This window comes from Haliotis rubra, unplaced genomic scaffold (genome assembly GCF_003918875.1).
Source record: "Haliotis rubra isolate DU_JTF1 unplaced genomic scaffold, ASM391887v1 Scf945, whole genome shotgun sequence".
Taxonomy (NCBI): domain Eukaryota; kingdom Metazoa; phylum Mollusca; class Gastropoda; order Lepetellida; family Haliotidae; genus Haliotis; species Haliotis rubra.
In genome coordinates this window covers 222,438-240,366 of record NW_025767685.1, presented here as the reverse complement: position 1 = coordinate 240,366, position 17,929 = coordinate 222,438, and the positions used below count along the sequence as shown (strand labels likewise).

The following is a 17,929-nucleotide window of genomic DNA, read 5'->3' as shown; positions in this document are numbered from 1 at the left end:
TCCCACAGGAAAAGGCGTGGAATGTAGTAAACAACCAATAATGATAGACGGGCCTACTTAACGTATTTGCAACGAATTGAACTAAACCGCGAAGACGGATTGGCGTTTGCCGGACCGAACCATGGGTTGGGTATCCCCATCGTTCACAATATGCCCTCGTGGAAGCCAGCGAAGTTGAAAGAATGGGATTACGAGTCGTATCATCACCTCACAACCAACGAGTGGGATGACCGTTACATGGCTTTCGACAACAGTAAGGATTACAGAGTCTGGAGGTTTGAGCAGGGGGCAGCGGATGACTGGAAAAAGTTCATGCTGGACACATCGAAAGGGTTTACTCGTGCTGGGGTAATCAGGTTAAACGACTCTATTCGAACGCACGTGTGGGCTGTTAGTTGGCGCCAGGCGCAAACGCGTTCAATATCCTTGGTAAGGGACTGCTTACGGCGCTCAGAAACAGTTCGTTGTCAACGTTGAGGATGCTATCAATGCTCCAGTTGATCTCCCGAGTGCCATCAAACGCTACCAAGACGTGTTGGAATATGCCAGGTCGAAAGTCGACTACGTCTTCGACGTGGGGTTGTACATGGCTCCGAGCGATATGCAACTGAGAGTGAAAAAAGTGGTGGGCTACAACAACGAAATAGTCATAGCCACGGCGGGCCAAAAGTTGGGCGTCAACCTCGATGTTAACGTCCCCACGTCCCCACCACCCACGACCGGTGAAACGGGTATAGTAGCGCCACCTGGAGCCTAGGATTCAACACACACCCCCTGTGGGGTCACCCACTGTGGGTTCACAGCACATCGATCGTAAAACAGCCCTGGTGGTTGGCGGGGTAGCTTTGGGACTTATTTGGTTAAAAATTCCTTAGCCGCTTCACGTTACACCAGACCCACCACGGCGACGATGGCTGCCCACAGGTTTTGACTGAGCCACGTGGCAGTTTTAGCCAGAGCCCAACAACCACGAGACGATGCTACCCAGGATGCCAGGCAGGGCTTCGCAGCCTTACCAGCCAGTTTAGCCAGGGCCTCCCGAAGTTTTTATCCAGGCTTTGACACCCCACCACTTGGTGGTGTGCCACCACCGCCGGTGTGGGGGTACCCCCACTCAATGACACTACCAGGGTTGATATGATGAACCCCAATGCGGTCAGAATGCTGGCGATGGTGATCCCTTGCTCCCGGAACAGGATCCGAATCCTGTCAGCTAGCGTGGTGTCCTGGTAGAGGACTCGATCAATGGTTTCCCGTTACGCGGCTGACCTGGGATCGGCTGGTCTCGGAAGGAGGATGCTGTTTCCAGCGGGTCTTTCTTTCATCTTCCAAATTTTATATTCTCCTCGATGGTGGCTTTCAGAGACTCGCCCTCCGCTTCACCGAGTTTGACCTTTTCATGGGCGATGTGGTCGCCTATTTCATTCCAGTTTGGCCGTGTTGTTCACGAGATGTCCGCGAATGGTTTGCATGGCCTTGTCCAGCCCCGTAGTTCCCGAAGGTAAATTCGAACCCGGGTAAGGGTTTGTTATGGTATGTGGCCAACAGCTTTCAATGTTATCAGTCATATCTTGATCCGATGTATTGCCCCTGATGTCTTGCAGATCTTGAAGGGGAAGGGCTTTAGGCCGTCGCCCGTAATCTATGAAGCCTAGTTCATCGCGGATAAAGTCACCCCCCATGGCGACTGCCGAGTGTTGATAAGGCAAAGCGGTTCTCTCGTCGCTTATTCATTAGATCGATCTCGGCGACCCCTCAGTCGCGAGCGTGCCATTACCATCAACAAAAACTTGGAATAGTCTCTTCCCAACGGCTCTAATGTAATTTTATCCCCTTTTAAACCATCATAAAACCCGTTGACGGCCTGCTGCACGAAGTTCGTTGCCTTGCGAGAATGAGGTTTCATCATCCTCGAATGCCTGGGTATTATCCCACATATTATCCATAGGTATGTCTTCATGACCGCCTTCAGCCATTATTTAGTATTAAAACTTATATATTTCATTTATATAACAATGTACGGTAGAAAACTAGATCCTTTCAGAAGATCAAGAGAGCCTCTAGGCCAGAGCCGTCGCCAGTCGGTGACCATCACCAACAATCCCAGCAAGATAGACCAGAACCAAACGCTGCTGGTTAGATTCCCAAACCTTGGCGAGAATGACCTCATTGTACCAGGCACGGTTCGACTGGCGTTCAACATCACGTTGACCTCCGACAACGACAAACGCGTGAGCTAGTGCGGAACGTAGGTCGAGCCATTATCAAGAAAACCACCATCAAGATCAGCGGTAACGAGGTGCTGAGCATCGACGACAGCGACGTGTTTCACTGCTACGGGGATCTCTGGAAAAGCGAGGAGAACGCGTCAATGACGTGTACCAGGGTATCAGCAAATCGACCGGTTATGCGATTGGGTATGCCTTCACGCGCAGACCAGTTATCCAAGATCACGGACGGTGAAAAGGCCATCGCTCAAGCGTACGGGAACCGGTTCTGCGTGCCGCCGACTTCGAAGTTGCTCACGGGACACGCCCGTTTTACCAGGCCGCTGGGTGATAGGCTTGAATACGAAGCTAACGTTAACGACTACAGCAAAGTAGTGCGTACACGAACGGTGATGAGGCCAGTTACGCCATAGACAACATCTCTCTGGAGTTCGACATGGTCACTAGCCCGGAGCTGGCCAGGCAGGTTCGAAGCCAGTACTCTGGGAAGATGGCCATCCTGTACGACCGCATACTGAGGCATAGATCAGTCGTGCGAGATAAGAGCGACACTGTGTGGAATATCAACCTGAACGTGCCGGCGCGATCGATGAAAGGCATCCTGGTCGTCCCCGTGGAGGATTACGAGCCGTTCCGGAGGGACAGCGAGAAGTTTTTCAACCCCGAGATTGAAAAGGTGGAAGTGACCATAGAGGGCGTGCCCAACCAGCTGTTCAGTCATGGTATGAGGCCATACCAGCAGTGGGATGAGATAAAAAAGCTACCAGTCATCAAACAACACCCATACATAACCAAGGACCTGGACCTATCCTCCGTGCAAATCGGTGAATACCTGGCCACCAAGTACGCCCTGTGGTTGGACATGCGATCCACGGATGACGATAAACTGCATCGGTAGCGGACGCATAGACAATGGCAGCGAAGGGATTACTATCCAGATTACCAAGAAGGCTCAACCCGCTGGCAAGTTGAAATTATATCTGTACGTTATTATGGACGCGCAACTTAATATAGACAATGGGAGATTCGTGCAAGCCATCTACTGATTTGCCCCGCGACCCACACTGCGCCATAGTGTTGCGGGCCCGCGACTGGCTGTGGGAAGACCGTTTTTGGTGTTGGATATGTTGGAGGGTACTACAGGGATGTGTTCGACCACACATCGTTATCATGTGCCCTACTCTGAGCATGAATAAAACGCATTACGGAAAGACCTTGGGTGATGACGGACCCGGACGTACACAGAGTCGACCCGGGACCACGTCTGCAGGACTGGTTGAAAGCTTACCATATGAAATTTAAAGGGGAGTCTACGCTGTTCATACTGGATGACTGCAGCTCTAATCGTGAGATAACAAAAAAGAGAGACATGCTATCGTACCTGGCCTTCTCTGGCCGACACGCAAATCACAGCGTCTGGGTACTGACGCAGAAGTTCAACTCGGTGTTGAAAGACCTAAGGGAGCAGACGCGATGGGTGGCCTTATTTCACTGCAAGGACAGGGATTCGTTCGAGGAGTGTTTGAGAGAGAACGATGTGATGAGTAAATTAGAACGGGAACGGGTGAAGAAACAGCTCGCTGAAACTAAACACGCTAAGCTCGTGCTCAAGACCGATCAACCAGTAGCCTATAGGGTGTTTTAGCTTAGCAATGCTTAGCAATGCTTAGCAAAGCTAAGCAAAGCTTAGCAATGCTTAGTATAAATACTTAGCATTTAGTTATAGCTATGGTATTTGAAGTGTTTGTCGTGTGCAACTTAACCTTCATTTCCCTGTGTTTTGCCTGCATCGGGTATTATATTGTTAAAACTAAAACTTACTTGTTACATTATAAGATGGAGTGTGATGAACTGCTCGAACAATTGTTGGTACCCCAAGCACCACAGGTGGACGATGATAAGCGAGAGAAACTGGTGGCGTTGGCTGTTGGCGGCAAAGCCAAACATTACTTTGGGGAGTACACTCCAGATAAAATTCACAAAATGTCAGCCGAAGAAATCGATAAACTGTACGCTAGCTAGATACGAGGCTAGACTAGGTGCAGAAATGACAAAAACAATAGGATCGGCTATGACCCAGATATACACTGGTACTGCGTCATACTTTCTTCCCATCCCCAGGAACGCCTTTACCTGTGGGAAGACCTCGAGAAAGACCCTTTATCGAACACGCCTTGAGCTCTATTAGCTGCGAGCTGTACCACAAATATGGTATGTTGTTAGCCCCAGTGACGGCGGCGATTATTACAGCAAAGCATTGTCAATTTGAGAGGAAAAATAATAATAATAGTATAGATGGATGCTGCACAGGAGACCCCAAGGAGGGGACCCCAGGGAGGAGACCCCTTCAGGAGGAGACCCCTTCACAACAACTGGAGGAAACCTCCAGGGAGGTGACCCTCCCACAGTAACCAGGCAGAAGAATCCTAAGAGAGTAGCTGCCGGTAAAAACGGTGGTGTAACCAACATAAAATTATCAGGGTGACTCACCGGGCGACTCTTGTTAGTTGTATGTATGCGCAACTGCTGCCGTGGCTATCTCGCGTGGTTATATACACGCAGGAATCACAGGGAGGGATCCCAGGGAGGGAAACCCTCCCCCACAATTAGAGGTCAACCCGCATATCATGTTATAATTTAATATTTTTATATCATATACATAATGTCTGAGGGGAAAACGTTCGTCAACGACGCATACCACGCCACAGTGGTCGCCAGTCTAGCCGTAGGATACGCTCGGTTGACTAAAATGGTGCTTAAACAACCGACTATCAAGCTAGATTTCAACCTGCAGGATATGGGTATGCTCATAATGAACCTTGGTATGGCGATGGCTACAAAAGACATCCTAGTAAAACAAGGGATACTACCTGAAAATATTATGAAGTAAATATAGGATGGCTACGATTGCCATGATGGTTGGTGGGGCGTTAGTAAATGCCCTAGCATTTTCCGGGAGTAATTTCCTCTTCTCGAAACTACGAGAGTCACACGCGGCTGAAATACAGGAAGAAAGGAAGCGGCACGATCTCGCTATTGAGAAATTACAAACAGCACAGGCTGAGTACGCTAAAAAACGCCTCCAAATCATTACATTAACGAAGAACTCAGGAAAACCATGCCGAACAACTCGAGGCGCGAGAAAACCATGCCGTAAACGGTTGCAACCACTCAAACATTCCACGATGTCATCCAAGGGCAAATGGACCGTGAACTGCAGCTGGGTAAAGAATACTACTTATTAACAATGGTAAACAATAAGTGCTAAACATGAACCACTGAATAAACCCACACTGTGGTAGAAAATGCGCTCAGGGGTACTACATACATACATACATACAAATACTTTATATAGCCAATATCCGTGAAATCGGCTCAAAGGCTCTGGCTCTAAGATGGTCAAGATATCACATATAGTTCAAATGCTTCACCAAAGAGACATGTCTTCAGATTTGATTTAAAAACAGCTAAATCTGGTTGTGTTCTGAGGTGAGATGGAAGATTGTTCAGAGATGAGGCCCAGCCATCTCAAGTGACCTGTCACCATATGTTTTGTCCTAGTCACAGGAATTGTCAAAAGACACTGGTCATTTGATCGGAGAGAACGTACAGCAGTATAACGGTGGAACAGATCACAGAGGTACTGAGGAGCTAGACCATGTAAACTTTTAAAAACAAGGAGTAGAGTTTTATATTTTATCGCGGTAGTGGACGGGAAGCCAATGAAGTGAGTGAAGAACAGGAGTAATGTGGTCCGATTTCTTTGACAGAGAGACCACTCTGGCTGCAGTATTCTGCACCTTCTGAAGCTTGTGTATAAGATTGTTTGGGAGGCCAGCAAGAAGCGCATTACAGTAGTCAAGACGAGATGTTACATATGCCTGAACAAGAGATGCTGTAGTCTTGGCGTCCAGGTATCGTCGAATCATGCCGATGTTACGAATGTGGTAGTACGCCCCTTCGACAGATGTTATTGATGTGTGGCTCCATGGACAGTGAAGAATCAAAAATAACTCCCAAGTTTCGCACCTCATGGTTTGGCTGAATCTCACACTGACCGATGCTGAATTTAGGAAGAGAGATACTGGGTTGGAGGCGGCTTAGGGTGGAAAACTATGAGTTCAGTTTTATCATCATTCAGTTTGAGGTAGTGTGACGACATCCAGATTTTGATGCAGCTAACACACTCTTCAATGGTGAGAAATGAAGACACAGCTGATGAGGAAAGTAAGGGTTTGAATGATATGTAAATTTGAGTGTCGTCAGCATATAAATGCAGTCCAAGGTTGAAGGATCTGACGATATCACCTAGAGGAGAAGTATAAATAGTGAAAAGTAGAGGTCCAAGAACCGATCCCTGAGGCCGCGCCAAGCAAGATCCTTAGGACTGGAGATGTGACCATCAATGATCACCGACTGATGTCTACCTGCTATGTAGGACTCAAACCACTGAAGAGCAGTTCCTCTAATACCCATCCTGGTCTCAAGTGTATGCATCAGAATAGTATGGTCGATAGTATCGAAGGCACTACTCAAATCAAGTAGAACCAATACTGCAGCACCATCTTTGTCTCACGGCTCTCAGTATGTCATTGTGCACTTTAACGAGTCGCGGTTTCGTGGAGTGGAAATTCGGTATGCTGATTGCATGACTTGAAACACCCATTTAAGGTCATGTGTTCCTTGAGTCTTGTTGTGACCACACGCTCAATCAATTTTGAGGTGAATGGTAAATTTGTGACTGGCCGATAATTTTTAAAAGCTCTTGATCTAAACCTTTCTTTTTCAGGAGTGGAGTGACAACTCCATTTTTCAATGTATCCGGCATCATACCTTCCTGGAGAGATTTATTGACAACAGAGGTCAATATAGGGGCAAAGGTATCTAGAGAGTTCTTGAGAAGCCATGTAGGTATAGGGTCAAGAATACATGACTTAAATTCGGTGACTTAGAAACAAGTTTCACAATCTCTGCTTCTGTTGCTGGTTGGAAATGGGATAGGCATGGAAAAGCAGCTATTGATTGGGGCTCAATGTGTGGAAGGTCATCATGTGAAAGTGAGTCTCTGATTGTGGAAATCTTCTGAGAAAAGAAGTCTGAGAACTTGTCAACTAATTGATCAAGGGATGAATGAGATGGCAGAGTCAGGGAATTATCCTTAAACAGAAGCCTGTTAGCTATCCTGAACACTTCCTTCTGTCCATCCACATCCTGCAGTGCAGCTTTGTAATAGCTTGACTTGGCTGTCTCCATAAGAGAGTCAACATGATGTCTCTGGTTGTCATGCATCTGCTTATGAATGGCTAACTTGGTGTGTCTAAACTGTTTCTCGAGTTTTCGCCTCAAGCGTTTAGCTGATCGAATGTCGTCATTATACCAGGGTGATTCTGGATGAAGAGTTACAGTACAGGACTTCAATGGAGCATGATGGTCAGCAAGTTTCCTGAGCTGAGTGTCATACAGAGTAACATATTCACTGGCGGTGAGATCTGAAGAGCTAGAAATAGCTGTTGTCATATCTAGCTGAAACTCTTGAAGATCAATGTCCTTCCACTTGCGAAATGAGATTTTCTTTCTGGTTCGTCTTTCAACTGAGATGTTGACATTGAACAAGACACTGTAGTGATCAGATCTTACAGAATGATCAAATCTTACGTTACTGACCTTCAGTTCATTCTCACGCACAATCACCAGGTCTAGAATATGTCCCTGAACGTGAGTTGGCTCATGTATGACTTGAGTTAGGCCATGAGCTTCCAGAATATTGAGCAGCTTCTGTGCATCTCTGTCATTTGTCTTGTCAATGTGGTAATTAAAGTCCCCACATATTAAGAGCTTACCGGTGTTGTCGTCAGAGAATCAAGAAGTGCACTAAAGTCATCAAAGAAAGTACCAGGTTTTGGCGGTCTGTACAACACAATGATGTTGAAACATTGGTTGTCACATGTAAATTGTAATGGTATAAGTTCAAATGAAGTACATGTATGGAGATTGGCAGCTTTCAGTTTGCGACCAACAAGTTTATCATTGTAGATCGATACCAACGCCGCCTCCACGCTTGTGTTTCCTTGATACTTGAACAAACTTGTACCCTGGAGGGGTGAGTTTACCAACTGCGAGATTATCAGAATCATCATCGCGTAGCCATGTCTCTGTAATTGCTAAAATATCCAGTTTGTTGTCCAGCACCAGATTTCTGAGTGCGATGGCCTTGTCATTGGTTGGGTCGGTAGTTTTTGCAGATCTGGCATTTATCAAACACATATTAAAGTCATGTGTTTTGTAAGTACTGGCGATACTAGAAGTTTGAGAGTTTGAGAAAATCTTATCTTTCCCGTTCACACATCTGTTATTCTTCTCTGCTTCTCCGACCCCTGTGTTTTTCTTCACACTGCAGATGTTCAGGCTCGTCAGAGTGTGGAAAGTTTCTGCTGAAACTTTATTTGATCTACCTTTGTTGAGAGATAAACATAGTGATGGAAAATATGTTATTAATGTCATGAAAAGTAGACACAAACACAGTCTAAGAAAGTGCTCCATTGAGAAATAATCTGTAGGCTTGATGATCCAGGTATGGCTATTGTTCTCCAATCAGTGATGGCTGCTTGGGCCTGACTTGAACAATACACTGTGTGTGTACTGATCAATCAGCTTGGACTGAGTTAATAGCACAAATCCAGTCATGCCTGTAAACTTTGTGTGTTTTTTCACAAATAAACTACCTTAAAGTTGATATTTCGAAAAACTGTTTTTCACCAATGTGATCACAACATCTTCATACACAACTCTGCCATATATGTGCTTTGAAGCTTGTCTCTTTCTCATGAAATCGAACAATATGTGAGAGCTCAGTTGAGGTGCAACCAGCCGGCGCAACACTCTACACTTGTGAGCATTGTTGAGATTACTTAACATACAAGCCCCTCCCACGGTAAAACAATTAAAAGCTCAAGCAAAACAGATCGGGTTCACGGGTTATTCAAACCTGGGGAGAGCCGGGTTAATCGCATTGTTATCACATGCCCCCGTAGCAAAACCTCCCACTGTAAAACAATTGAAAGCTGAAGTTCGTGATTTGGGGTTAGGTGGGTATTCCCGTATGACAAAACCACAGCTTGTAGAACTGTTACGGCAGAATAGAGCTATTGACCTACAGTTCATACCCACTGAGCGCGCTGTAGGTAATTATTTAAGAGGCTGGCGCATGCATGTTGATAGGAACATAGACATTACAGATATTAAGCCACTGATAGCTGATAAAATAAATCAGGAACTAACCAGTCTGGGAAGCATCAAGTTTCAGATCACAGTTAAAATGTCACTTTCGATAAGCAAGTTGGGGAGGGGTCACTGAGTGCGTTCAGCCTTACTTCAGAGGTAGGCAAGAGGTTGTCACGCATACAGAGACCATAGACGCATCGATCGATACCAGTTTTCAGCGAATCACGGGAATACCTAGAACGCTACACACACTTGGGGTCGGGTGGGCTGTAGATAAAATCGATAATGTCTATCTAGACATAGCTAACTTCGATGCCGTTCAGAGCGGGTCATACCTAGACTTGCCCCCTACTATAGGAAAAACAGGCCATGGTAAACGTCAAGAATAGAGGAGGCGATTGCCTGAGGGTAGCTATCAGGTCAGCCTTGTTTCCAGCTGACACTCATTCAGACAGGCTTTCTAGCTATCCCCAAGATGATGGGCTCAACTGGGATGGTATAGATGAACCAACCCCATATCCCAGATCACTAAAGTAGAAAAACAGAATAATCTAGCTATAAATGTCTTTGGGCACGAAGGTAACACAACAATAGTACACAGGGTCAGCCCATCGTTGGGGAAACCCCAACTGGGGAACCCCACCAAGTTATCAATATATTCATGATCCAGCGAGGTGAAAAGTATCACTACACGTGGATAAAACATCTCAGCCGGTTGTTGCCGCGACCAGTCGAAACACGTTGGGAAAAACACTTTTGTGTCGCGATGCCTACGGGTTTCAGTCGAGCTGATTTATTAGAATCCCACCGGGAGGATTGCCAAGGTGTGGGGCAGACGGCCATACGAGTCGACATGCCCAAGGAAGGTGACAATATCCTAAAATTCGACAACCACAAGAACCAAATGTCTGTGCCTTATATCATATCGCCGACTTTGAAGCCTTGGTCAAACCTATTAAGGTTGTTGGGGATACCCCAACCACACTCAAAACACAGGAGCATGAAGCCTGTGGGTTTGGATACGTGGTCGTCCGCCGTTGTGGCCGGAAAGCGAAAGCTCGGGTAGTGTACAGGGGCCCCGGCCAGCGGCTGAAAGGTTTCTAAAGTGTTTGCAGGAGGAAGAAAAATTATTAGGAATGCACTGTATAGAGTCGCTCCCATGCGTATGACCCGAGCCGACCGACTAGCTCACGCCTGTAGCACTAATTGTCACGTGTGCGACTCACCACTGAATGGTGATTCCGTTGAGAGATCACTGTCATTAACCGGTAAGTATAGAGCGCCGCTCACAGCGTGTAACCTCAAGCTTAGAATCAACCCTAAGATAATAAACATCCCGTTGTCTTTCACAACTTGAGAGGGTACGACTCTCATTTGATCATGCAGGCCATCGCGAAAATCGATGGTAATATAACGTGCATCCCCAACAACATGGAGAGATACATCTCCTTCAGCTTAAACTGCCTTAGGTTTATAGATTCAGTACAATTTCTATTGTCTTCATTAGACAGTCTGGTTAAGACCAGCGATACCTTCCCTATCACCGACCGATACACAGACGCCGAGACTAGACCCCTGCTTATGAGGAAGGGTGTGTACCCCTATGAGTACATGGATAGTTGGCCCAAGTTCGCCCGAGACCAGACTACCTCCCATCAGAGAATTTTACAGCAATCTGACCGACTCGGAAATATCCCAAGGCGATTACTGCGCCGCGCGATTAACGTATGGAATAAACTGGGTTGTAAGAACCTGGGGATTATCACGACCTGTACTTGAGGACAGATGTACTGCTGTTAGCCGGCGTGTTTGAGGCGTTTAGGCGGACATGTTTCAAGCAGTATAAACTTCGACCCGCGTGGTATTACACCAGCCCAGGTCTGTCGTGGGATGCCTTGCTTAAAAGACCGGAGTTAAGTTGGAATTGCTTACAGATTATGACATGCACCTATTCATTGAGAAAGGCTTGCGGCGGGATCTCCATGGCAACCAAGCGATGCAGCGAAAAGCAAATAATCAATACGTGAAGGGTTCACGACCCTAGCAAGCCAACCAATCACATTCTCTACCTCGGCGCCAACAACCTGTGTGCGGCTGGGCTATGAGCCAGTATCTACCCACAGGGGGATTCGAATGGGTGCCACAGGAGGTCGATGTTATGAGCATCGCACCAGATTCAAACAAAGGTTATATCCTCGAGGTTGACTTAGAATACCCCAAGGTATTACACACATCACACAACAGCTACCCCTGGCCCCGAGCGTATGAGGGTTAACCCAGACTGGATGTCTGAGTACCAACATAACTTGTTAGGTGGGCGGGTGGCAGAACGTTGAAAAACTTCGTGCCTAACTTAATGAATAAGACCAAGTACATCGTTCACTATCGCAACCTACAGCTGTACCTGTCGCTGGGTATGAGGCTGACCAAAATACATAGGGTGCTCATGTTCGACCAGAGCCCATGGATGGAACCCTACATCAGAATGAACACAGACCTCCGAAAGCTTGCCACCAGTGACTTTGAGAAAAACCTCTACAAGCTCATGAACAACTTCGATTGTTTTGGTAAGACTATGGAGAACCTGAGGAAACGGCGTGACCGTGAAGCTGGTTCGGTCGAATGAGGAAGACAAGCTCAGGAGACTGATAGCCAGTCCGGCATTCAACCGTAGCAAGATATTCACCGATGACCTAGTTGCCCTACACATGAAGAAAAGCCACATAAAAATTCAACCGGCCTGTTTACGTGGGGATGAGCATCCTCGATTTATCCAAACACCTGATGTGCGACTTTTACTACAACGAGCTTAAGAAACAGTACGATGACAGGTGTGAAGTGCTGTACACTGACACGGATTCCCTGCTGATGGAGATTCGAACCGAGGGCGTGTAACGAGGACATGAAAAAACACCTCGATTTATGCGACACCAGCAACTACCCCAAGGACCATACCATACACAGCACGGTGAATAAAAAGGTCCTAGGTAAGATGAAGAGGGCGAGTGTGCTGGCACGCCCATAGCCGAAATACATAGGGTTGAGGCCTAAGATGTACTCCATACTGAAAGCCGACAATAGTGAGATCCGGAAGGCTAAGGGTGTTAAGAAGTGCGTGGTTAAACAACACATCAAACACGCCAGATTCAAAGGAAGCCCTGTTCAAGACCGCACCTTTAGACATAAAATGAACACACTTAGAAGTGATGGCCATAGGATATACTGGACTGACTATAAACAAAGGCGTCCCTGTAAGCCTATGGATACTAAGCGTTGGATAGCTATTGATGGGATAAACACGCGCCAGCGTACGGGCATGAAAAATTGAACCAAGACATGTCACGGAACCAGAAAAGTTTGAGGCTATTTACTATAGCCCGCGTGGGTACTGGAAAGGAGCTAAGCGCTGTAGATAAGCTGGCTAAAATGGCGCGAGTACCGCTGGAGGAAGCCAAAGCGTGGCTTGAAAAACAAGCCCTGTGGCAGATCTATTTGCCACCACCACGCTCGTGCCTAGAAGGAAGTTCGGTATTTACATACCTAATAGGCGTTCACCAGGCAGACCTACTGTTCCTACCCCACGATAAAAGGTACAAGTATGCCTTAACAGTCGTGGATGTAGCCAGTCGCTACAAGGAAGCCAAACCCTTGACCACGAAAGATTCGGTCCAGGTAGCCAGAGGATTGAGCGTATATACAAACGCCAGTCCGCTGGCGTGGCCAACAGAGCTGCAAGTTGACCCAGGGCGGGGAGTTCATGGGTGCCGTGTCACAACTGCTAGCCAAACCGCGATACAAAGGTCAGGCATGGCACGGGCGGAGCCCATCGCGAGCCAAGCCATAGTTGAGAGATTTAATAGGACTTTGGCTGGCTTATTCGGACATCAGTATCGAGAGATGGCCACCCGGGGAAGCGATCGACTGAATGGGTCCGCGAGGTTACCTAAGGTGGTGTCGGCAATCAACCATGAAGTCACCCGTCTCACCGGTAAAAAGCGGCAGACGCTATCAAACTAAAATCAATAGTTGCACAGTCGGCGCTCCTTTGCGTGGGAAGGAGAAACAGATACCAGACAGGGTCCTAGTGAGGTATCTATACCAGCCGGGGAACACGAGGGTGATAGCCGTAGCGAGCCACCGATCCTATATGGTCAGTCAAAACTTACAACATAGATAAAGTGGACATTAAAGCAGGCGAGCCTAACTTGTACTACTTGAGGGATGGGCGGGCAGAGGGTTTGTAAGAGAAGAATTATTGATCGTACCGTGCGGCACAGTGTTACCGCACAGTGTCACGTGATCAGGAAAGTGCTAGTTCAGGATAGACCCGTTAAACCGAGATGATTCAGCTATGTCCCCGGTAGCTCAATCGGTTGAGTGGTGCGGCCCATTATGTATAATTTGGCGCGAGCTATACATGTGGGTTCGTATCCCGCCGTTGCCTCAGGAGATTCCTTGCAACTTTGTGTGATGTGAGGTGTTTGGTAAGGAATCAAGATCATATCAGTTGGGTCGCTGAAAGCACTTAGCTGAGAGGGGCACTCTCATGGTGAGAGAAAGGCAGCCGGCACAATTCCCAAGGGGAGGAAGCGCAACATCATCTTTCGATTTCACCCTTGGGGAATTGTGGCTGCCGGGACATTTTACTACTTTTTAGAACCTTTCTATCTTTCTATGTCATAGCGGCACGTTATACGCAATCCCACACACTTCAACCGCGGGAGTTCGTATCCCGCTAGCGTCCCAAACTTTTCTATAGTAGGGGTAATGGTAGCAAGAGCTAAGGGTCCGACCAAAGCCTTATTTGGGGAATAAGGCTTTGCAGAGGCTTTTGTTGGACCTGGTCCCGTACAATCATTCCCTCTACTACTGTTGGTTTAATGTTAGTTTTAATGTAACGCCTCTTCATTCATGATTTTCTTTTCAATTTTAACATGATTGTCGGAAGCTGATTTTGAGTTTGGCATATTACGTTTTCCAAGACAGCACTTTTATTTGTTATCCTGAAACCACTGGCGATTCCATCTAAAATAAGGTGTTTATTGTAATCATCTGCTAATTCCTGTTGCCATACATGAAGGTACTCTGTAAGAGGGTTAGGATAGAAACTCACATGTGACGTGGCTGGTTGTGGCTGTAGGAGTTTCCCGCAACTGCTTGTTGTACTGGGCCCAGTGTTGTTGAGACTGGGGCTGGCACCTGGGGGGCCGGGTGTCTCCACTGGGGGTGAGGACCACGGGCGCTGGATACACACATGGGCATACTTACACCGTGGGAATCGGCAACCATTTGGGTTTTGAAAGTTTAGGCATATGGTGTCATTTGGGTTAGAGCTCCTATTGTGAGATGACAATCTGGTTACTTTTTATCCCACCGGCATGTAATGCAGTGGGATATAGTCGTCGCCTCGTCCGTCTGTCCGTCCATCCGTCCGTCCGTCCGTAATCATTTTGTTTCCGGAGCATAACTCAAAGACCGTTTGATATTTTTCAACCAAAATTGGTAGATATGTCAAACATAACCTAAGGTGGTGCCTTTTGCTATTTACAGATTATTGTCATTTTTATTTTTCTCGGTTTCCATGGAAACGTTTTGGACTTAGTCTTAAAGAAGGGTGGGCTTCGTTTCCGGAGCATAACTCAAAAACCGTTCAGTATTTTTCAACAAAACTTGGTAGATATATCAAACAGATCCTAGAGTGGTGCCTTTTGCTATTCACAGTTTTTGGCATTTTTATTTTTCCCGGTTTCCATGGAAACGATTCGGACTTAGTCCCAAAAGTGAGGGGTGGGCTTCGTTTCCGGAGCATAACTCAGGAACTGTTCAATATTTTTCAACAAAACTTGGTAGATCTATGAAACAGAACCTTAAGTGGTGCCTTTTGCTATTTGCCGATTTTTGGCATTTTTATTTTTCCCGGTTTCCATAAAAACATTTTGAACTTAGTCTCAAAAAGTAAGGATTGCTTTCGTTTCCGGAGCATAACTCAAGAACCATTCAATATTTTTCAACAAAACTTGGTAGATATATCAAACAGATCCTAAAGTTGTGCCTTTTGCTATTTGCAGATTTTTGGCATTTTTATTTTTCCCGGTTTCCATGGAAACGATTCGGACTTAGTCCCAAAAGTGAGGGGTGGGCTTCGTTTCCGGAGCATAACTCAAGAACCGTTCAATATTTTTCAACAAGACTTGGTAGATATATCAAACAGAACCTTAAGTCTTGCCTTTTGCTATTTGCAGATTTTGGGCATTTTAATTTTTCCCGGTTTCCATGGAAACGATTCGGACTTAGTCCCAAAAGTGAGGGGTGGGCTTCGTTTCCGGAGCATAACTCAGGAACCGTTCAATATTTTTCAACAAAACATGGTAGATGAATGAAACAGAACCTTAAGTGGTGCCTTTTGCTATTTGCAGATTTTTGGCATTTTTATTTTTCTTGGTTTCCATGGAAACATTTTGGACTTAGTCTCAAAAAGTAAGGATTGCTTTCGTTTCCGGAGCACAACTCAAAAACCGTATAATATTTTTCAACAAAACTTGGTAGATGTATCAAAGAGATCCTAAAGTTGTGCCTTTTGCTATTTGCAGATTTTTGGCATTTTTATTTTTCCCGGTTTCCATGGAAACGATTCGGACTTAATCCCAAAAGTGAGGGGTGGGCTTCGTTTCCGGAGCACAACTCAAAAACCTCTCTATATCTTTCAGCAAAACTTGGCAGATATGTGAGGCAGATCTTGAAGTGGTGCCTTTTGCTATTTGCAGATATTTGTGATTTATTATTTTCTCGGTTTCCATGGAAATGATTCGAACTTAGTCTCAAAAAGGAAGGGATGGGTTTTGTTTCCGGAGCACAACGCGAAAACTTCTTAATATCTTTCAGCAAAACTTGGCAGATATGTGAGGCAGATCCCAAAGTGGTGCCTTTTGCTATTTGCAGATTTTTGTCATTTATTTTTTCATGATTTCCATGGAAACGATTTGCACTTAGTCTAAAATCAAGCTGGACTTTAAGTAACTGTCAGATGATTTGTTCTTTCAAAGATGTGGGGGCCGGGGGGATATGTCATCTTCTGATGACTCTTGTTTATCCCTGTGATCCCTTTTATCCAGGTAGTAGAAGACTGCGTGAAAGTTGATATCAGACCATCTACTGTGTTTCTCTGCCTGTGCTTTCCTATGCATGTGGTCGAACATCATGACTGAAGACACTGTGTGACTCTGAAGATAGTCTCCAACGCACTCTGTATTCTCTTAAATATTCGATTAACCCCTGTGAGTCCAGTTTACTCTCGTTGAGAAGTTTGGATAGAATTCTAGCATTAGAAAATATCCACTGGGGCACTGAAAGTTCTTCAGGCTTTAGTTTTGAATTTCCTTTCCTTACAATGAGCTGAGAAGCTTCTGGTAGATTTACAGTTTCTTTGTTTTCACAATTTACAGTTTTTGGTCTAGTCACAAAGTCTGCTATGAACAGTGGCTTCTCACCTGATGTTCACACGTCCCGAGTAGCCAAACCGGTATCTTGCTGTGTGTGGAGCAGGTCTGTGAGCAGGACAGAGCTAAGGGCGTCTAGTAGCGATATCTGCTCTGTGTTAGCAGCTAGGGAACTGGTAGTTGCATGGTCCGCGACCACAGGGTTTTGCAGATTTTGATATTTGGTTTCGTCAACAAGTCTTTCTAAAAGTTTTCTCTGTGCCATTTTGAGGCCGAGTTCTGAAATATCTGTAGCAGTAAGTTGCCCGAGTTTTTGTGGTGAGTCAAACTCTTCATACAGCAGAATGTCGATTGTCTTATTATTAAAACCCTTACTTTGTAGCCACTGGGTGAAGCTCTCGGCCATGATGCACTCACTGTCCCGCCGGCCGGTGAGAGACTGGGTCTTGCTCGACTGCTGCATGTGCAGGGGCTCTCGGGTGTTTCCGCCACGCTCAGATCACAGCCGGTTCAATCAGTTCAATCATTTTCCCTCCCATAATAAATATATAGCAAATGTATACTCTGATACTGGCTTCAAGCCATATAAACTACAGTATTCAAGATGAAAATCACAAATAGTGAAATGTACATCTGTCTAAAAACTTCTTCTTGAAATATAAGAATATGGTAATGTAAAGTATACTGATCATACTGTGTATTTTTATATACTCAGTTTAGTAAAATACTGTGTCTAATTCATTGTATTGAGCAGTATATTGGTGGGTATGTTTGTATTCAGATCATTTGATTCCCCATGTTTATTATAATCATAAACATTTCTGAATAATATTGGTATGGTAATGTTTTCATGTTGTTTTGCAAATTCAGACAATTAATTGCGACAACATACTGTGAAAAAAGTATGCACAATGATGGATCTGTTTATTTTGTTTTACAAATGATATGTGCCAAAGTAACTCAAGATAAGGAATATATATTATTCTATATTATTCACTGAGAGTCGACAATTTTACAAGCACACCCACAGTTAAAAAAACAATG

General features: G+C 45.6%; 1 protein-coding gene across 1 annotated transcript in view; it reads left to right on the top strand.

Moving 5' to 3' along the window:
• The window catches only part of LOC124264814 (sodium- and chloride-dependent glycine transporter 2-like), a 109,641-nt gene extending 92,215 nt beyond the window's left edge, over nucleotides 1–17,426 (top strand). Inside the window, exon 8 of the mRNA XM_046699602.1 lies at nucleotides 17,268–17,426. Coding sequence (XP_046555558.1) covers nucleotides 17,268–17,426 — 159 coding nt within the window. The remainder of the gene's footprint in view (nucleotides 1–17,267) is intronic.
• Nucleotides 17,427–17,929: the final 503 nt, after the last annotated feature.